This window comes from Lampetra fluviatilis, chromosome 28, assembly GCF_964198595.1.
Source record: "Lampetra fluviatilis chromosome 28, kcLamFluv1.1, whole genome shotgun sequence".
NCBI lineage: Eukaryota > Metazoa > Chordata > Hyperoartia > Petromyzontiformes > Petromyzontidae > Lampetra > Lampetra fluviatilis.
The window spans coordinates 5,502,038-5,524,803 of record NC_136302.1 but is presented as its reverse complement, the minus strand read 5'-3'; the positions used below and the strand labels follow the sequence as shown (position 1 = coordinate 5,524,803).

Sequence of the window (22,766 nt, the reverse complement as noted above, 5' to 3'; positions counted from 1 at the left end):
TGCTCGTTTTCCTCGATGCGGCGGTGGCTCTACGATCTTACATTGACATGCTAATCTATCACAATACAATGGCCACCCCTTACACTGACATGCTAATCTCTCACAATACAATGGCCACCTCTGCAGCTTCGTCGTCGATTTTACATTGACATGCAAATTTCATCACTAGCCCCGCCCACTTCGCTTATGCCCCTTGGACTACACCCATCTCAAACCTTTATAACATCCTGCCTCAGCAGCTCTCCTGCTATTGTCTCACCTGATGACGATTGCTTGTGTTGCGATCGAATCGTCGTGATATTTTATTATTTTTTCTATCTACGTGGCTTTACCGAAAGACCCAAAGAATATGGTTTATAGATGTTCATATATATATATAAAACCCAGATAATGATCCCCACCTTAATAAACACGCATTGCTGGGGAAAAGAGTGATTTGGTGAGCACCTATCAGCACGGTTGGCTCCATAACGTGCGAAAGAAGTTCAACATACATACATGAGGATCTGGTAGGGGGCGGGGGGGGCGCTTTACCAGCCTATTCACAATGAGTATATAAATGTGGCAAGGGCCTCTACTGAGTGATGTCATCCTAAAATTACGACCAAGGGACAATAGTGCGCCAACATCAACGCAGTGGAGACAATTGCGTGCGGCCCTCGCTTGAGGCCGAGGTGATGTACAGGGGAAGCAGTGATCGGGAGAAATAAGATGCTGATTTATAACAAGGGCATCAACCATCGTCGTGTCTGTAAACATTCTTGACCGGTGAAGGGCTCTCACCATCATCATCATCATGAGTTGAGAGTTTTCGTGAATTAAAAGAATGTCGTAAAATTGAGCTTCAAAATACATCTGACTTGGATGACAAGTTGGTCTATCAGCACAGTTATAAAGTGAACCTTTATTCCATCGCTATAAACCTATTGGCAGTCCGGCAACACATCCTGGCAGAAAACCATTCTTGTAAATAATTTCTGTAGGATATACTATATGTGTAATGATTCATATCCCACCAGCAAGCTGATGAATATTCACAATGCGGGGATATAATTTTAATGAAGTCATGTATTGTTAATTTATAGGAATTCTCTACTTGCATTATGTTTCAATGATTTCTGCGTCATGTGTACAATTTTGATCGTAACATTACCATAAATGTATCATTAGCATACTATTTCCATACACTTTACATTAATGGCATATAATTTCTTGTCACACACACAATTTGTAACATGTAATGTGAGTGTAAAATATCATTATTAATCAAAATATACATAAATATTGCCCTGCAAGCAATATACACCACCTCCAATCAACCCTTTAAAAGTAACTATATATTAGGAATGTAATTATGCATCCATTCATTGATTAAAATCTATTCTTACCCTCATGATTTACGAATTCAATGATCTGTATAAAAATCAACAATTTTTCAATCCCTAAATGTGCAATTGGTTCATGTAATTGCTGCAGCCACCGGAGGTGCTAAATGCACTACCAAATCAAATTCACAATTAAATTGTGACCCTACATCATGAGAATTCAACAACTGGCTGGGGCAATTAAGGCAAAAGCATTACACAATAGAATGAATATAATTCTAATTTAAATTTTAAAAAGTTATACCAATCAACCATTTTCAAAACCCATTTTAAAGAGTATTGTAGTTGTAATCTTGAGACTGCCGATATGTTTGGGAGATTAAAAAAAATGCCAGTGTCGAGGTCTGCGGGACATGAGAGAGTTCGTGAGTTTTGTTAATCCTCCATTGAATAAGTGCAGACGACAATGGTTTAATGCATGGCTCACGGTTCGAATCGCATGGCCACAGTCACACTGTGGCTCGTATCTTTAATGTGTCTCTATGTATCTCTACGAGTCTCTGTGTCCCTATGGGTTCACTATAAGGTCACCCATAGTGTGCTTTGCATGGCCACAGTCGCACCGTGGTTTATGTCCTCAACGTATCTCTACGCATCTCTATGAGTCTCCACGCCTCTATGGGTCTCCTATAAGGTGACCAACAGTCGAACCGTGGCACCTGCCTTCACGCAAGGTGGAACGCAACTTCGTGGACATCGAGGGTCACTAAACAATTCCGGGTGGTGGCGGCGTGTCGCGCGTTCTGGGGTTGCGCCCTCAAACCCCGCTCCCCCAGCCCAAAGCCACGTGACAGAATCGGCAAGATCAATGTCTTCGGCAGATTGCCATTTGTAGCAATGGAATTCTACGTCTCACTGAACGGACACGGTTTCAATTTTTTGAAGGGCCCGTCATATATTCCCGCTCAGTGATGTGTGTGTTTCCCACCTGTTACTGCTATGAAAAAGTCTTAAGCAATTTGTTTAATACCACCAAACTACAAATGGTATCACTTTTAAACCTCTTGTAAAAAAAATGAACAGTATAGCCCTGTGGCCATCCATTGCTGGGTGAAGGCCTCGCCATGCCGTTTCAGTTGCGGGAATTGTTTTGACCATACCTCACCACAGCTGTCAGGAATAAAACTCAGGTCGCCGGATTCCTAGGACGGTGAGTGACCCACTGCGCGATCGCTCCATCTTTTTTTTTAATGAAAGATGTGATGCGTTAAACAGCACAGCATGTGCACTGTAGTGTAGGAGAGATTACCCTGTGATGTTAATACGTAGCGTGATGTGATAAACAACAGCTTAAGAGTAGTTCTGCATGGTTAACACACCCCTGGGCGGGAGAAAATCCTGCTTAATGAGAATATAATGGTGTGCAGTCGAATGTGAACCGCTGTATAAAGTATAACGCCCAGGCACAGCAAGCAGCGGTATGACCTTATGAAATTCAAGGAGGCCATTTAAATATTGCATGCCCTGTACAAAGTGCTTCGGGACAGCTCGTGACGAACACTTTTGCCGTACTCGAGGTTGGAGGCAATTCATTCGGCGAACACGGGAAATTAAATTACTCTTGAATAATGCTAATGAATTATTTTACAAAGAGTATAATACGGGAATAAAAAATGGACCATTATTTACCAAGGAAAAGCCTCACTGAGTCACGAGACTATTTTTTGGGAGGGCCCTGCATTGGGGATGTTTAGCCAATTGCCTTCATGAGTATGACAAAATAAGAATAGGTTTTACCCTTTCTGGCAATAAAACAGCTGTGTTAAGATCTTGATTTGAAGCTTTCGTGACTGCAGGGATACATACTCTTTGGTTCTTTCGGTAGAGTCACGTAAGTATAAAATAAAATAAATCACGACGTTTCGGGCGCAACACAAGCGTCCGTCATCAGGTGGGAAGCATGGTCTGCTGCCCTCGTCTATGAGGCCTCTCTCCTATCTTACAGTTACAAGCTAATTTCTCACATTAACATCAATGCTAATTTTTTTTTCGATTTAAAGCTTTCGTGACTGCAGGGATTCATCTTCTTGGTTCTTTCGGTAAAGTCACGTAGAAGGGAAGTAATAAAATAATAAAAATAAAACATAATAAAACAATTCTCACGACGTTTCGGCCACAACGCAAGCAGCCGTCCTCAGGTGAAAACTGTCGCCTCGACAGACCTGGTTTTCACCTGAGGACGGCTGCTTGCTTTGTGGCCGAAACGTCGTAAGAATTGTTTTATTATGTTTTATTTCTATTATTTTATTACTTCCCTTCTACGTGACTTTACCGAAAGAACCAAGAAGATCAATGCTAATCTCTCACATTAACATAACCACTTCCGTGCCCTCGTCAAGGAAGCCTCTCCCCTATCTTACAGTTAACATGATAATTTCTCACATTAACATCACTAGCCCCGGCCACTTCTTTATGACCCTTGAGCTACACCCATTTCAAACCTTTTAAAACAGTCAGCCTCAGCAGCAGACCACGCTTTCCCACCTGATGACGGACGCTTGTGTTGCGCCCGAAACGTCGTGATTTATTTTATTTCATAACCTACGTGAATTCACCGAAAGAAGCAAAGAGTACGGGTGTTAAGATGTTCAAACACCAAATAGATGCCTTTTGCAAGGGATAAAGTCTGCATTCACCATATAAAGTACTTGTGGTGAACATGCAAACCCGTCCAGTGGTCTGACACTGGTGCGACTAAGCCCTAAAGAAGGCTGTCTCTGGTGTAGGCCAAAGACAATTAATATATTATCAGAGCATGTTTGTTTGCATGGTCACAAGTACTGTGTGTGGTTAATGCAGACATGATTCCTTGCAAAAAAAAGGTTTCTATTTGGTGCTTGAACATCTTCACACCTGTTTTATTGCCAGAAAGGGTAAAACCTCTTCTTATTTTTTCATACTGTGATACTGACAAAAAAGGTCCCATTTTGTAGATCACCTAATGCGTATTTGGAGTGTTCGTGGAAACCAGAGTTCCACGGCAAAACCCTTGGATACGATGGGATAACGATGCAAGCTCCCCACGGATGCATCCAAGCTCCCCCCACACACAGAGCCCACATGCTTTCGATGCATCAGTGGACTGAGCCCATTTCTGTGCTGTCATCTCCTGGTCACCTCACAGCCTCCAGCTGTGGTGGTCACCCATCCAAACACGACCGAGGCTTAATTCTCCTTAGCATCTGGAATCTCATGAAATTGACCACATTCTGGGTCACGTGATTTTTTTTTTATAAATTCCCGCCTCGGGGTACTCTACACAATTCAGCTGTAATTTTTTACGTTACTTAAACTACCGGGTGATAATTTGTGTATATGAGCGTGAATGACCGATGTGCTTATATAGTTTCTCATAATGACAATATGGTTAGCATACTGCTGTTACAGCAATGTGGATAAATTCAAGTTATTAATATCTCGATATGTTCCTTTGTGTGTGTATATGTATGTTGCATTGTACATGAATGTGTAAAGATAAAAAGTGTGTGTGTGTGTGTATACAGCAGAGGTGTGGACTCGAGTCATGTGACTTGGACTCGAGTCAGACTCGAGTCATGAATTTGATGACTTGCGACTCGACTTGGACTTGCATAACAATGACTTTGTCCCACCTATGAGATGTGGACTCGAGTCATGTGACTTGGACTCGAGTCAGACTCGAGTCATGAATTTGATGACTTGCGACTCGACTTGGACTTGCATAACAATGACTTTGTCCCACCTCTGGTATACAGTATACATATGCACAATATATGTATATAGCCTGCATGAACATATATACACACTATACAATGTAGAGTATATGTGTGTGTGCACATGTGTGTTTGGACAACTTCTTCTCTCATCTTCTCTCTCTGCCATTGAATAGAAGCCCACAGCGATGTACGGAGGGACAGGCACCATCAATCATGTCGGCATGATATATCACTCTGCGCGGCTAAATTAATCAAATGAATAGTGGCAGCACATGAATGGTGGGGAAGCAACAGTGATAGCGGTGCGTTGTCATTCTTTACGTTATGGATTGTAAGAATCCATTTCAAAGGTACATTTTGATCATTGGCAGTCGAAGGTGATTAACTTGTGTGTGTTACAGAAGCCTGTGGAGTCAGATGCCGTCTTTCCACAGCCAATGGGAAGTGGGCTCAACCTGGATTTCGGTGTTGACCATGTCAGGCCAACCACACTCTGGTGGCAGGGCCACCTTTGCATAATGGCCAGCAGCTGAGAAACAGACCGGGACAACACGGGCGGCAAAGACGGATCAAATAGCCGCGGGTCAACTTCTGAGCTTCGTGAGTGTGTTAAGAAAAAAAGATTATAACTCGGTTAGCATAACTTAACCCAAGTACGTATTAAGCCGTGTTTTAGAAATGTCAAAAGACAAGTGACAAATAAATAGCTCGAAAACATAAAATTCGTTCTGTGATTGGGTATCGCACGAGTTGAAGAAGCTATAGTCAGAGGCAGGCGCGGGTTGATGTTGGACATGAGTGGGCTGCAACCCACCTGTAAGTCAATATCACCGAGTGAAAAATCCAAAAGTACAACATTTTATTTCCCTCTGGCTACGGACAGGCAGGAGGAGGGAGGGCCCAAACGCGCAGTGCCTAGCAGCTGTGGAAGCACTGGGACGAGACACGAGGGGAGCTGGACCATCCCTGTCAAGAGTTTGATTTCTCATGGCTTCTGGAAAGCAGGGGCAAACATAGAAGCCTCCCAAGGGGGTGAGGCGGTCCTGAAATGTCAGGCTTTTCAAATAGGGCCCTACATTAATAATAATAATACAACATTCCATGTATTATCTTTTGTAAATATCAACAATATAGAAATGTTCATTGCACCTCCCCCCCCCCATCTACCCCACCAAGAAGGAAACAGAAGGCAGCGATTATCTCCACAGGTGACCCTGATTGAGCGGTGGAAATTCTAGCAATCCCTTCACATGAGAAGTTATTGTTTGTTTTGTTGCACAGAGTGGAACACAACTCTATCGGACACAGGGTGATGGGGCTGAGTCGACGGCAGTGAGACAATATTGCTAGCAAGGCCAATGCACTTTCTACATTCACGTATAAAAACGTACCCATTACCGAACCACAGGCTGCTGTATATATATAGATGTGTACATTTGTCATGTTTTAGTTTTGTTCCGGGGTAAAAGTGGTGACACATTAGCATATTAAACATTTGCTATAGTGGCAAAAGCCTGCCTTGCTTTTAATATGTTCGATGCATTCAATTTTACTACTTTATGGCCTTAGATTATTGCCTGTGCTTTTATAGTTCCTCGCGCTACATTCCTCCAAGCTTGCTTCGGCCATGCATTAATTTTCAGCATAAATCCCGGCACTTTGCATGCGACTTTGAAAAACGACCCTGTGCAATTTCGCAGTGTACGAAAGAGGAATACGGCTGGAACAACAACACTGCAGTTAGTTATATAATGGACATGGCACTGAGGATTTAACACACTTTTAAAATTCAGAATGCACTAAGAAATACGCATGAAAACAAGCCAATGGATGGCTTGAGAACAGTAATTCAGAAATAACAATAAGCATGTGATATTCTACTGCCGCCTGCGTGCCAGTGTGGCATCCGCAACAATCGTGCGGGGACTATCCCTGCGTTAATATAAAATGGTACCGACGTCCGCCCAGATGTTGAGAGATTGTTTTTTTTTTGCTGTTACCGTCAATTCCCAGAAGGCCTTGCTGCTTGTTCTCCTCGCACGGCTCGAACATGTTGACGACGTCCACGCAGTGCTCCCTGCTCACATCCGTCATCTGCAGCGCGTGGGAGACAGCGTTCACATCGTTTGCTGCTTACCCCCCACCCCTTCTTCCTTATGGACCTAAATTATACTCTTCTCTAACAGGGCATCATTACCTTGGTGTTGCAAAAAAGCTATAGTGCCTTGTACACACGAGGAGCTACACTGAGATAGTTAACTCTTTCCCGTTCCGATGACGTATGTGTACGTTATCACAACGGAACCGGAAGAAATACAATTAAATAAACTTTATCAGTACTGAGGCTCCCAGAAAGCTATGCGGGAGGGTGCGTGGCACAGTTTGGCGCCAGCTATCATAGAGTGCGGTCATGTCGCTACACTTCTCTGCGGCGAGTACAATGTCTTTAAAACAACGGCGCGATGCTTCTCAAAATAAAATTAACGCTGAAACGCTCGCGTGTTCCGAGATTCAGCGGTAAGCGGGACACCCGTCCTGCAACTTGCAGACATCTTGTAACGGCAAAGGGTTAAATGAGCATTGCGTTTGCGCTCGTCTGTCCTTTACAGCCCTGAGCCAGTGGTGGAAATTCTGTTTGCTTCCCCATGAAGCAGTACTTGTTGTATAGACCCCCACAGAAATGATGGGATGAGTCAACCCCTCAACCAGGAATATTAAACCTTCCAATTGCAAGCCACTCGCTCCACTGCCGAGCCAACCTCACTGGCTTTACTGGATCGGGTCACACAAATTATTGTCCCCAATAGGATGATGGGTCGAGTCAATCCCTGACCAGGACTTGAACCTACGTCCTTCTAATTGACAGTCAAATGCTCTATCCCAGTGGTTCTTAACCTGGGTTCGATCGAACCCCAGGGGTTCGGTGAGTCAGTCTCAGGGGTTCGGCGGAGGTTAAGACACACACCTGACTCACATGATTGTGCACCAGTAAAACATATACCTATGTTTTTAATTTGAAAAAATCATATTTTATTTTTACAATTAAGAAGGGTTCGGTGAATGCGCATATGAACTCGTGGGGTTCGGTACCTCCAAAAAGGTTAAGAACCACTGCTCTATCCATAGGGCAAACCCAGATGGTTTTGAATTCCATGTTTATCTTTAAAGACAGTCGGGGCAGGTGCTGTTTGCGAGCACCCGTCAGGCGTGGTGTGACCAGCACTGACCTGACACATCTACGTTTCACAAAGCAGTCTCAAGGAAATAACTCTGCTGCAATATCACCGCCAGTGGGCATTGGATGCCAATGTAAATAAGATGTGTCTAACTTATTGGGGATATTTCCAACCGAAATGAGTTTCACACATCTTTCGTACAACATGCTTTTTAATGCTCCGCATTGAATAGGCGCACGCAGAGACACGGGGTACAGTGCAATAAAGCATCATGTAAATATGTAGATCAAGCAATGGATTAAGAGACCCAGGTTGTTAATCCATCCGTCTGTTGCCACACGGTGGTTTGTGACTAGTAATCAAATGGGTTTTACCCTCCCCCCGCCCCGTTATTGCTGTTATTATTATTCTTAAACTCACTCAACGAGTGGAAAATAGCGTTTGCAAAGATTACGCGGTAAATGTCACGTGCAGCTGAACATGCAACGTGTGGCTCAAATTTAGGCCTAGAGTTTTTCAGGACACTCATGGCGAGGTACGTCCCGTGCAGTCACATATACAGCGCAGTCAATGGAACTTTAGCTCTGTACTTTCCGCCAGAGCTGGGGCAATGCATTGATTGATCAATTCAAATTGGCTCTAACGCTCCTGCATTGAATTGAATGTGTAAGAAATTCAAGATTTGATCTTTATTATGAAAATATCCAGGATATGGAAAAATAGGAATAGGGTTTACCCTTTCTGGCAAAAAAACTGGTGTTACGATGCTCAAACACCTAATATAAACCCTTTGCAAGGAATCAAGTATGCATTAACCACACGTACTTGGTGGTCTGACACTGGTGAGACTAGGCCCTAAAGAAGGCTGTCTCTGGTGTAGGCCAATCAGTTTCAAAGACAATGCATCATATTTTATCAGAGGATGTTTGTTTGCATGTTCACCAGAAGTAATGTGTGTGGTTAATGCGAACTTGATTCCGTGCCAAAGGTTTCTATTTGGTGTTTGATCATCGTAACATCAGTTTTATTGCCAGAAAGGGTAAAACCTATTCTTATTTTTTAAATCCTTTATATTAAGTTCACTTGCTTGCTTGCTTGCGCGCTTACGACTGTGCAAATCTTTCGGTCGTTTTTTAACCCACTTCCCGTAATCCAATCGAGCTGACATTTTGCACACAGACTCGTTGTGCGTGACAATTCATTTTCGTGAACAAACATTTCCAAAATTTTCCACTTTTTAGGACATTTTTTTTTTCATATTTAATTTAAAATACCAATGTGATAAAAATGAAACTCTTACTCAAGAAAAACAGAAATTAATAATAAAATAAAACCGAGGCCACGCATATAAAGGATTTATAGTGAAAAACTTTGTTTTTACGGGTTAATTTTTATACTTTGATACTGACAAAAAGGTCCCATCTTATGTCCAGTATATGTTTGTCAATCCACTGTTGACTGGGTGAGGACCTCTCCGCACCACGTGGGTCATGGAGGTTATTTAGCCATACTTCTCCACGCTGGTCAGTGCATTTTTGGTGCAGGTTAGTAGCATAAATCTAGAAGCAAGTGCAGTTCAACAATGCTCTTTGCTGACAGCAGCAGCAGCAGCCTGTACAGCACCTGTGTTAGGCATGGTAGTCACCCATACACGCACTATCCATGCTCGACCTTATCCTCCTGGATCTAATGAGATCAGGGCTGATTCAGGATAAAATGTTGCCAAAGATTTCATTGATCTTGCATATATTTCATGAGTTTTCAGTCCAATTCTTGCATCCACGAGAGGGAATCGCCATTTAGAGAAAAGCGAAAACAAAAATTCCTACCTATCGTTTCTTGGCGGCACCGTAACAATTCACCGAAACACAGTGGAGGGTCAATTGCTTCCCCGCTCAGGCAAATGAAACGTCTCCCCTTGCCGCAAGTCACCTCTGGTCGGAGCGTCTGTCCCCATTATATAGCGGGCATTAAAAGCTCTCAGAAACAGCTGCCTCGTCTATTATTCACTTCTTAAAGTCAGGTGAACGAAGGGATAAGGGAGAGCCTGAACGCAGGTGACGACGCACGCACACGCCCGACTGTCTCGCCCGTTACGTAGTGTGTGGTGCCAGCATCTCTGCGATGGCCGCTATCGGTGACGCTCGCTTCACTGGCGAGACAAGCTTGAGAATGGTTTCAGTGCAATGACGCCATTAAATGGGGGGACTCTTCCCCACCCCGTATCGAAAAGCATTTCGTGAAGTGTCCCGAACTGCAGCGGCGTTTAGACGCTACGCAAGTTGAAATTGTATTGCATTTTATTTTTACAGCATCTAGAGCTGCGGTCACACTGAAGACACGTTGTACATTCAACGTCAGTATATATATGTATATAGGATGGTTTTACATTGAATGGGCCTTGTTGAACAGGTTCCGGACAGGACAAGGTCTCTCAGAGCAGCTAACCTCTACCCTAAGGGGTCTTCACGACAACCCAAGCTGCAGCCGTGGCACCGTACAAACGATGTTGTCTACTGGCGGTGACCGTCCACTGGCCAAGTTCAGCTGAGGGCCACGTGAAACGCACATGGCCACCGAGGACGCTACTGGCGCGGCTCGGCGATTACGCACCCGCTGAATGAATACGTTGAATGCTGGCGAGACGCGAATGGGGATTACCCCTCTGAGTGAGTGAGCCATCATTTGTCTTCTATCAGAGAAATAATTGTATTTTAAATGTAAATTATGTACAGCCAATATCACTCACACAGGTGCAATGGCAAACACGAAAATATGGACTCTGAGCAAGGGCAACATGTTAATCACCACCCTCTGTGGTTGACATCCACTGTCAAAATATTTCCATTGGAGGCGCTCACGTGAGCTTATAGTTTTCACGAGTGATGTTGTCGTTCAGGAGATCCCCTGTGAGACTCTGCGGCATACACAGCGAGCACTCCCCACTTCGTCAAGCATTGTGCCGTTTCGACTGCTGCAGCATTCATTCCTGCCTTCTCATGCACGCTCTCTCCCCCGTCGTGTCGGCAAACTTGCACTACACTTCTTCCCATCGTACTTTTCATTGCACGGTTATACTGGTAGGAACGAAGTGGACCAGACCACCAATAGATTATATCGTCCGTCCGTCCGTCCGTGTATCAACATCGCCCCCTACTGCAAACACTTGGCAGGACCCTACAAAAACCTTTTGACTCAGTGGGGCTTTCCTGGCTTAACAAGTGTAATAATACATTATGTTTATATTCTTTGGTTATTCGTTCCTACCAGCCCACCCCGCAGGGTCCTGTTCTTTTCCAGGCCTACTTCTCCTTCTTCTAATATAATTTGCGCAAAGTAGCTCAGCTTTCCACGGTGTTCATCCTTCAGTGTTCTCTGTTCTATTTGCGATTCGTCGAATAAGTGGCCCCGCTTGACATTCTTTCCATCCAGGGATTTACGAACTTTATTTCTTGTTGTATTGAATCTCAATTAATTGTGCCCTTGTTCCGATGCCCAAGATTCAATTAACATACAACGCAATTGGGAAGATCATTGCAATTAGAACTCTCAAGTCTTAATTAGTTTAATTAATGTTTAGTTCTTGCGGATGTCTAACATCCCGCACATCCGATGAGCACGACTGGCTACGTACGGTGCAAAATAAGTGTAACATACATTCACACGTGTGTGGAGTTACTCCTCACCACAAGCCAATTTCCTTAATTAATTATTCTGGCCAGCCTCCTGTTGGTGTTCGTGTTCAATGCCAAAGTGTGTCCGTATCCAGTATCGACACAAGGCGAGCGCGGCACCTGTTGCTCTATCTGCAGGAACCGCTGAAGCTCATCGACCGTCAGGTGGTCCTTGCGGTTGCTGTAGCGCAGCAGGATCAGGTAGAGGTCACGGCGGGTGGACATCTTCTGGTAAAGGGCGCAGAACTCCTCAAAGGTCAGCGTTCCCTTGTCGGTGTCTGTGTCGGCCTCCTGTGGAGCAGAGGGTTTCGTACGTCGATAAAAGACACGGGGGGGGGGGGGGGGGGGAGAGGCACGCGTGCATCGTGCAAGTCCGAGGGCAGTATTCTCGAATTGACAAATGTTCACTTTGGTGAGGTTTTTGTTGGTGTTTATTGGTAATGCGGTGACGTCTGCACAGCAAACGGTATCGGTGAGATTTCCAAGACAATGTGTTTCTCAGCTGTGTTGTTCAGATTGTAATCTCGGCCAATGTATAAGGTGTCAGTGAAGGCACCATCCATGATTAAATAATTCTAATTAGGCTGCAGTTTGAGTTGGGTTGATAAAGCTTAACAAAGATAAAGACACATATCTCCTATATAGCCTTAACAGATTGTTGGGGCAAGTGCTGTTAGTGGCCACCTATGAAGGCTGAAGCGGCACACGAGGGGGTGGGTGGCCAGCACCACGCCCGGCCGCCTTTGTCTCCCTAGTGGGAATGTTTATACACATCACACTAGGTTCTCAATTGAGGCTAAGTAGACCTAGGAGAGGAGGCCCAGGACCGGATGAGATAATCGTCACTGGTGTTAGCCGTGAGCGGGAATCGAACTCAGGTGGCCAGGTTCGTAGTGCAGTGCGCTAACCGCTACACTACCGCTGATAAAACTCAATACGCATACGCACATACACTTGATAGGATGAAGATTTTATCATATGGGTTTCTATAATTCTATAATAAGGGTTATGACACCTCTTTAAGCACCCTATATATTCTTGATTCTTAATTGAGCATGGGACAACACAGATCATCTCGGAATATCCCAAGCCAGTGGCATAAGTCCATATTGCAATAGTGAGGCAGCAGTATTTCTTTCGGGACCATCAACACCCCCACTGATAAATGCTAAAGTAAAGAAAAAAATAACCCAAATAAATAATGCACGGCAAAACAATCAAATAACCAAACTTTGCAACAAAATGTGTCATTTCTGGAAGGCAATAATGTGGGGAATAGAAATGCAGGTCTGCAGCAAAGTTGCCCCGCGAAATTTGTGTTTCAACAAACAATTGGATATCCTTCCAGTTTGACAGACACTAGGGGCACGGATGTTGAGAAATCTCCCACGTGCAGTGGACCCAAAGCACATGGAGGTAGCAGCCATCATAATTTGGCCATCTGACTGCAATTTTCATATTACAGGTGTGATCACGACATCTATTAGCAGAGTGCCATTACTAGTCCACCACCGCTCCCCGAATGATAGTTGTTTTCATTTACGTGAAAAGATTACGCTGTTGACAGTAACAATGAAAATAATAGATGCAATTATAGGGCACTTAAATGCCTCAGCATCTCAAAGTGCCTGAAATCGTATCTCATCTAAACTAAACTATTTTGTTTTATTTTACCAGGTAAAGCCCACTGAGCTATACAGCTCTTTTGCACAATTGACCTGGCCACAAATGATAGCTCAACTAAGTGGCTTATAATGTGGAAATGCATGATCAGCCAAATTCTCTCAACGCGTGTTTCTAAATGTGGAGGGGAAAACCGGAGGACCCGGAGAAAAATCCACGTGACCACGGGGAGAGAGACACGCCAACAGCAAATATACAGGCGACAGGGTCGGGATCGAACCCACAATCTCCTGTATACCAGGTGAAGTATTTAACATCTCGGCAACCGTGGATTCAAAGGGACCCCCCCAGAGGCAGCAGTTCATGTGCAGCACAAGCAGACAACAGTTTGCTAGTAGGGGGCGATTATTGTTTTGTTTATTCACAATTGAATAATTTGTGGGTAATTTTTTTTACATTTGGCAAATGTGTACCGTTACACTGGCACACAATGGTCTACTCTTTTCCAACGACATTACTGTGAAGCAGATAGGCGCATGTTTTTTACGGTTAACTTACAAGCAGTATTAACCAGGGCATCCTTCCGGGTTTCAAATCGACATACGAGTGGCAGTCTTTCCCGCAGCGGTTGTAGCGCCGTGCAACAGAAAGGGCATGTGTGTTGAAACGCCACCTCTCACCTGGAACATTTGCTTAACCTTCCTGCGGGGAAGGTTAACGTTGAGCTTGTGCATGAGAAGCAGGACTTCGTCGATGCTCAGAGATCCATCGCCGTTCTTGTCGGCCTCCATGAAGGTCTGCTTCAGCCACCTGAACGGTCCGTTATGGATAACGAGTTTTCCCATTGCGGCCACAACGTGTTGGCAAATGTCGGACTGCGTTCTTGCTTTATTGTTGCCTGCATGCCTGCCACGTCAACACTCCATAACAACTAAACACATACCGCTTTGCGGGAAGACAACAGCAGTTACTGTATTCTTGGTTCTTTCGGTAAAGTCACGTAGAAGGGAAATAATAAAATAATATAAATATAAAACAATAAAAATTCTCACGACGTTTCGACTGCAACACAAGCAATCATCATCAGGTGTGAAATCCACTGCCTGATGATTTCACACCTGATGATGATTGCTTGTGTTGCAGTCGAAACGTCGTGGGAATTTTTTTTGTTTTTATTGTTTTATATTTATATTATTTTAATATTTCCCTTCTACGTGACTTTATAAAAAGAACCAAGAATATGAATCCCTGCAGTCACGAAAGCTTTAAATCAGCAGTTACTGTATTAAAATATACTGCACGCGCTATAGGAATGTGGAATTTCTGTCTTGAGGCTGCCAATTGATACAGGCTCCAACCAATGCTCACTTCGCTATGCAGGAACGTTGACATTATTCGTATAATCAAACACCACGGGTATAAATGAATATTTTAGCACGTACATGCAGGGTAATTCATTGGTGGTTGGCTATATTTGCAGGGGGCATGCACGTTGCGGATTAGGTGTATGGTGGTAAGAGAATAGACATATCCAGAGTGTCTCAACAGGCCACTTTGGAATGCCTGAACAATTTAAAGCTGCGAAAGCAGTTGTTGGAACGTAATCGTGAGGCAACCACAGAATAACCGTAAGGCCCAATTCACAATGGGCAAATGTTATTTTTGCTGGCAGAAATAATTATTTTCTATTGTATTGTGTAATGCATCGGCGGTGGCGAGATGTTAACTCATATACAGGAGGTCGTGGGTTTGATCCCAACCCTGACCCCCTGTGCTTGGAGTTTACATTTTCTCCCCGTGGTCGTGTGGATTTTTTCCTGGGTCCTCCAGTTTTTCCCTCCACATTTAGAAACAGGCGTTAAGAGTATTTGGCTGCTTGAAATTTCCACGTGATAAGCCACTTCATTGGGCTATCATGTGTGGCCAGATCGCTGCTGAAAAAGAGCTATACAGCTCAGTGGGATTTATCTGGTAAAAAAAAAAAATGTTTGTTTATCCTGGCAGATATCAAAATGTAAATTTTGCTAGAACCTCTGATTTCTAAATAGGATCATAATGTGTGACCTTACTGTGTTATCGTATTCACTTTTACCTACCAGCTAAATCAACCATACCCACACCTCCATGAACAGTGATATTTCTTTTATCCACGTTAATGGTGGGGAAATTATTGGCAAATCATATTTAATCCGTGCTTTTCTGCGAACATTATTCCTCTTATTTGACGAATTAAATAACAGATACACTTGAATAACAGATTTCAGCAAAATAATTGTGGACAATAAGACTAACTCAGCACTTCCATGTGACGCCTGTCCATGGATAGAGAGGGATAATGTGATTATTTGTCCACATTACTCGTGGATAATAACTTGCTATCCATATACACCACCTCGAGGGTGGACCTCCGTGCTCAAATTTGGCGTGCAATTCCTTGTATCTGTACAAGTAAAAATGTGGCCAATGGGAAGATTTGAGGACGAGTTAGAGGCCCCAGATGGTGGAATTTCTGCCACGAACCTAGGACCACTTGATGGAGACAATCGGCCCCAATGCACATGTGATCAGTGAGATACTACAGAGTACCTCGGTTTAAAATGTACTGCCGATTCACCTTGTGTTTGTTCGTGGTATAATATTACTTAAGGACCCTGCCATACTCGTTCCCTGCAATGTCGATGTTATACTGGTAGGAACGAAGTGGACCAGACCACCAATAGATGAATGTGTCCGTCCGTCCGTCCGACTGTCCGTCTGTCCGACAAGATGGCCGCCCGCTCCCCCTGCGATCCGTGAACTAAATGAACTAAACAAGATGGCCGTCGCATCCGGCGCAGCCAATGACATCGCCTGTTGCAATCCTTGCTCTGTGGGCGCGCGAGTCAGTGGGGAGGGGGGTGTGACGTCATCGCTCACCCCCCATGCACAAATCATTTTCTTTATAACTCCTCTATACCCGGTCGATATCCCTGTACCGGTATTAGTATTATTCCTACCAGCCCACCCCGCAGGGTCCTGTTTGTTTTGTTGTTGCTGCTGTGCTCATGCACCACAGGTCTCCCTTGTAAAATAGCCGGGCGACTGGCGAAATGGGACCATCGTCTGTGTAATAAACACAAATAAACTCACAGTTGTGATAATTTATAATGCACTCCTGAGAATGTTTTTTTTTATCTCACTCCTAATATACAGCCGTGCCTAAATGTGTGCCATGTTAATTAAAGGAGACATTCCCAAATGAGACAAATTGTATGATTTCAGAGGGCCTATAATTTAGTTTTCACTTTTAGTAATTGCAATTAACATAAAATCAACATATCTGGTACCCGAATCCAATTTGCGTATTGTAACCTTTTCACCTGGAATAATCACAGCCGACATAGTGCAAGAAAAATGGATACTTAATGGTCGTAATGGTCGCGATCATTACACTTGTGCAAAGTACCATTTGCAAGATTACAATTACAGAATGGAATATTACTGAAATACTGAAGAGAAAATCAGTGGCCAACCTCGAGCCTGTATTAGAATGTGCGATGATTTGCTAAAATTCAAATGCAACCATGCATCTTCTGTGGGGCGTTTCAGTTGCCGAGCATGCATTCATATACACGTCGTGGTGAACATCTAAATAACTCGCGAAAGAGGATTTCATGGATGCAAATGACACGAAATCATTTACTAATAAATTATAATTCCGCACTGCTTAAGGGAAATAAAATATTAAATCGTGTCTTATTATTAAAACGATCAAATTGCAGGCACATGGATAGCCATTGAAAGTTTAATGTCTAAAACTGATTAAAAATATATTATAGATTTGAAGTTTTCGTGACTGCAAGGATCCATACTCTTTGGTTGTTTCGGTGAAAATAAAATAAAGTAAAAATAAAAAATACTTGTAAAGTCACGTAGGTGAAAATAAAATAAAATAAAAATAAAATATTTGTATTTTATTTTATTTTCACCTACGTGACTTTACCGAAAGAACCAAAGAGTATAAAAATATATTATTTGTGAAAGTCAAGTTTTGTACATATGGTAATAACATATTTAAAATGCACTGCTTTTATGTGAATGTGTGTTTTTTAATATGATCTCAGGGTGAAAACTAGTTACTGTTTTTTTTTACAATCCATGCCTTTACAACACTCGTGATTTGATCACTGCCACACATTGTTTATGGGAAACAGCGATTTTAAACTTGTAAGTGAAGTAAATATGGTCCTGTGGCTAGTACTTGGATGTATAACTACCAGAGCTTGCGAGGTGTTGGAGGCTTAGGGCCGTGAGGTGGCCAGAAGATGACAGTGCGGAGTGTCACCCTCCTCGTATGTGCGGGTCTTACTCCAGGTACACTGGCTTCTCCTATCACATGCCAAACAATCGTTAAAGAAATTGGCCAAACATCCCAATGCAGGTTCTTCTGGAAAATACTCTTTGCGACTTCGTGAGGTTTTTTGGGTAAAAGAAAACGTAATTTCTCAACAGCCATAGGCATTATCACGTTTGTCCTCAATTTCCTACACTGGCACAGGTGTCTCAATCTCTCACATCCATCTCACAAACTCTCTGGCTCATTGTAGACACGACGCATCGTCCATAACGGTGGATAATATTGGTCGCGAAAGCCTACGTGTGAAAATGAAGCATCGTGTCTCTCTCTATTGGTGGTCCTGAGAAAGATGTGGAAATCATGCTTCTTTGAGTCGAGTCCTGGAACTCTATTCTATTTCGGATTTATATAGTGGCCTTTCTAGAGCGCTTTACAATGCAATAGGACGGCCTTGACTTTCCTCAAAGTGGAACATCATTTGAACAATCCTAGATTGATGATGGGCTGAGTTGACACCAGACTAGAAAGATTGTCAACAAAGAACCTTTATCTGAACTCATGACCTTCCGATCAGGTAAGATGTAGAGATATCACTCGATAGATAACGTTACACTAAACTTACACCACACAGCAACTGAACGCGCTTCCTGGCTGACTGAGCCCTGGCTACCGCACCTCTGAGTTCTCAATTGAACAATTGTGTCCATACGTGCGTTATAAATGTTTTATTCTTATTTTAACTAAATCGGACACTGACTTATGAGTTGCTTTTCATTTGGACAAACGCGCTAGGGAGGTGGGTGGGGAAACTTTTACACTTACCAAAATCTGTTGATATTTTGTCTTTAAAAAAATATATATATATATCTCTGTCATGTTGGAACAGAGTGTGAGGCTGTGCTCAGATTTGTAATGGCCTTCTCTGGGTCTGAGTTAAATGGGATCAGGACTGTGCAGTAATGACAACACACTGTGCTTGCCGGTACTAGGTGACATCTGCTGAAGTTATCAGAGCTGCACTGTAATTATTTTAATATGCAACCTAATCATCCTGGGCGCCTCTGCAATTCAGCAAAAATGTCATGCCCAGCAGCTCTGATCTGACTCGGCAAGGGACGTGTGCATCTTGATTTGGACAAAGGTTAAAATTAATATTATTATTTTTAACGCGTGTTATACGATAGGAATGACATTTCAAATGGAACGCACAGTTTATGAGGGTGTTTTAAAACAGCATACATCATTATAACAGGCACATTTAAAATTAATAAGGGCAAATATTCAGTCCACATTCCTATGGCTGGGGCAGTCTCTCTATAGGACAACCACTTATGACTTCGCACAATATGGAACTACTTTTCTGTGCTCCAGAGGAATAATGATGATGGAATATGTGAAAAGAGAATCATATTCATGGGCAGTAGTGACTTGACGAGGGTGTGTTGATGCAATTAGACTTGCTGCCATAATAGGCCATCGTGTGGTTAATATTCACAACAAGTTTTATGCTCGAGCCTTATATTTAAACCTACAGCAGCGAGGACTCGTAGCCATTAACCAGCTTGAAATTCACCCGCTGTTTGCTGTAGATTTAAGTCAGGCCGCAGACACGGTGAGGGAACAAATGGGTACATGGGAAACGAGGCAGGGGGGGCTGTTATGTTCAGGGTGTCTGAAAATGTCCCATTATCCCGAAGCTACCCAAGTTTGCGTTTGGCAAAATGGGCTTAACAGGGCATTGTGGACAGTCTTTTATAAAATCTCATTAAACAAAAGGCTGCCGTGCCCACGCTCGTTCGCTCAACGTTCACATTTCCATCCACATTTCGGTGTGCCTCATTGATGTTCAATGCCGAATATACAAATTTCCAAGTTGATCTATTCGTAAATTCTGCATTGGCAGTGGTGTAAAATCATAATTAAAAAACAACAACAACAATAAAAACCTCACAATTATCGATAGCACTTCCTTTAAAGGAAAAACACATTTCAGGGGCAATGTTTTTTGGGCAATGACTTTTCTTCCTAGCACGTGAAGGGATTTATTTAATAAAAACGGGTTTATTATTTATGTGCTATATTTCCTGAAAGGTTGCCGATTACATGAAAATATGTATGTTAAGGCCACATTGTTATTGATGAAAGTTTGAGTGGGAAAAAAATATGAAGTGCATTAATTAATTAATACTTGCACAAGTACTGAGCCTCAAACCAATGCACTGCACAGGCAACAACAAGAGCCACCATCCACCACAAAGTGGCAGTGATATCACCACATTGCTTGTGCACTTTGAGGTCACGTGACGTGTCAAAACGGCTCACTGGCAGGAGGTCACAGGCCAGACATAGTTACGGTGGCGAGATGTTTACTACTTCGCCTGATATACAGGAGGCCACGGGTTCGATCCTGACCCTGACGCCTGTATATTTGGGAGTTTGCGTGTTCTCCCAGTGGTCGCGTGGATTTTCTCCGGGTTCTCCGGTTTTCCCCTCTGCATTTAGAAACACACGTTTACAGTATTTGCCTGCTATAAATTTACATGTGATAAGCCACTGCATTGAGCTATAATTTGTGGCCAGGTTGCTTCTGAAAGAGAGCCATATAGCTCAGTGGGCCTTACCTAGTAAAATAAAAAGTTAGTTTAATAGTTAGTTACGGGTTAACCGATCGAGATGACCGCTGGCAGATTCTATTTTTCGCGGGATTCTTGACCATCGGCTCACACCTTAGGCATTCACGCACACGCACGCGTGCATACGCGCTCCGACGCACGCTTCCCACGCAACGCATGCGCAAGGATACTGGTCGCGCGTGCGCTGCCGCTTGGCCAGGCAGTCCTCGTCGTTGATGCCGGCCATGAGGTAGCGCAGGCCCGTGAGCCAGCTGCGAGCCTCGTCGGGGCTGCCCGTCACCACGGCCAGCCACTCGGTGTGCGAGCCGTGGTAGATGCAGAGGCAGCACGCCGGGTCGAAGGAGCCCTCCGGGTAGCGCTGGAAGATCTCCGAGTTGCGGCCCTCGCACACCTCCCGCACGGAGTCGATGGCGACTGCGACACGGGCAACGCGCGCCCGTTCAAGCGATAGGCGACGAGCGGCAGTAGCGACGTTCAACAAACGAAAAGGCATTTTCAAGCCAGCGATTGCATGCACGGCCGTCCACAAATCCCAGTGTTCATATGACAGGATTATGCAATGAGGCTGAAAATCTGTCTGTTGGCCAGAGACGCATACTGTTTTTCTGTGAATGTTTTAAGTGAAGCCGATATTATGCCTGCTTACAATTACAGCCCTTTGTCAATTAAGTGACAGCATGAAGGCGTCCCGATGTGATCACAGTCATAGGGGATTTGTTTTACCATACTTCCTCGCACTGGTCAGCAGGCTAGTGATAGATCTTTGGAGGGCAGAGGAGGTTTTAATGACTTGCCACTGACCTGAGGCATTGAAAGGAATCGAACTTGAGGACAAATTTTAAACACCGCTAACTCAACTTTAAACGTGTTGTGTAATTATTTAAACTGCAACTCACACCACAGAAATTACCCACAATGCCTCGGATTGCAATTAAAATGCTTCCTTGTGAACGAGCTTTCAGAGCTCGATAAAGCCACTTCGTGTAAAGAACCATCTTGTTTAGAATATCCAACAAAATTAAAAAGTAATAAACAATAAATGTAATTAGATTTGGTCTAATCTTAATTTTGGAGCTTTCGTGACTGCAGGAATTATTCTTTGGTTCTTTCGGTTAAGTCACGTCTAAAGATAAAATAATAAATTAAAATAATAGCATAAGAATAGATTTGGTCTCTTCACTAATTAGTGCAGAGGGACATTATCTGATTAATTCCAAACAATTCATGGTTGATTATTGATTGCAAACTATCTTCGACCGTAGTTGTTTATTTCTCATTAATGGTTAATGAGGAACACTCTAGGCTCTTGTTCACACTCATCAATCACGCCATATAAAACACACTTTTAATCAATTCTATTCATATTGAGTATGATTAACAGCTCCACCACATGTAAAATGACAATATTTTGCATTCTCTATAAACAAACGTTGTGTTGCTCTAACGTTTTTAAACTGCAATGCCTCTATATCCGTTATCCGTGTGACTAAACGATCGAGGGGAGAAAAAATCAGCCTCCTGCAATGCCCAAATCAAATGCAGATAAAATGAAAATTCGATAGCTCCCGAGGTATTGACCGTACATCCGCCATTCCTATGGTGCGGATAAGAAAGTGAGGAGTTGTGGGTAACGGACGGATTAAGCAGAGGTGTGGACTCGAGTCATGTGACTTGGACTCGAGTCAGACTCGAGTCATGAATTTGATGACTTGCGACTTGACTTGGACTTGCATAACAATGACTTTGTCCCACCTATGAGATGTGGACTCGAGTCATGTGACTTGGACTCGAGTCAGACTCGAGTCATGAATTTGATGACTTGCGACTCGACTTGGACTTGCATAACAATGACTTTGTCCCACCTCTGGGATTAAGTCTACTCTGTGCACGTTCCGTGACCGTGCAGAAATACTAAATTCTAAATGACCGAAAAAGAAGAGCTCATGTGGACGGTGGCAACGATGGAGGATACCTTTCATCCGTCATATTTTGTCTCAACAGATGTGTGAAAAAAACTAATTTTTTCGGGAACTGCTTTTCGTGTTTAGTTCGTTTTCCTTCCTCCACACCTCCTATTAGCATGGTTGTCTACGTACGGTGCGAAGGAAGTTCAACGTATATACTGTACATACTAAGAGACAAGTTTGCCAGCTCACTGTATTGTTCCCAATTTGCCTGTGACGTAAAATGATTCGTCCAATCCGTGTGACAGTGGTCACGAGGTCATGGTCACGTGGTCTGGTG

The 22,766-nt window shown here is 43.4% G+C and overlaps 1 protein-coding gene across 1 annotated transcript in view; it reads right to left on the bottom strand.

Annotated features, from left to right (window-relative positions):
- Positions 1–22,766, bottom strand: part of LOC144942715 (uncharacterized) — a 222,525-nt gene that overhangs the window by 74,144 nt on the left and 125,615 nt on the right. The window contains exons 3-6 of the mRNA XM_078869575.1: positions 20,693–20,936; positions 14,234–14,363; positions 12,051–12,221; positions 7,081–7,174 (exon numbers count right to left, since the gene is read on the bottom strand). Coding sequence (XP_078725701.1) covers positions 7,081–7,174; positions 12,051–12,221; positions 14,234–14,363; positions 20,693–20,936 — 639 coding nt within the window. The remainder of the gene's footprint in view (positions 1–7,080; positions 7,175–12,050; positions 12,222–14,233; positions 14,364–20,692; positions 20,937–22,766) is intronic.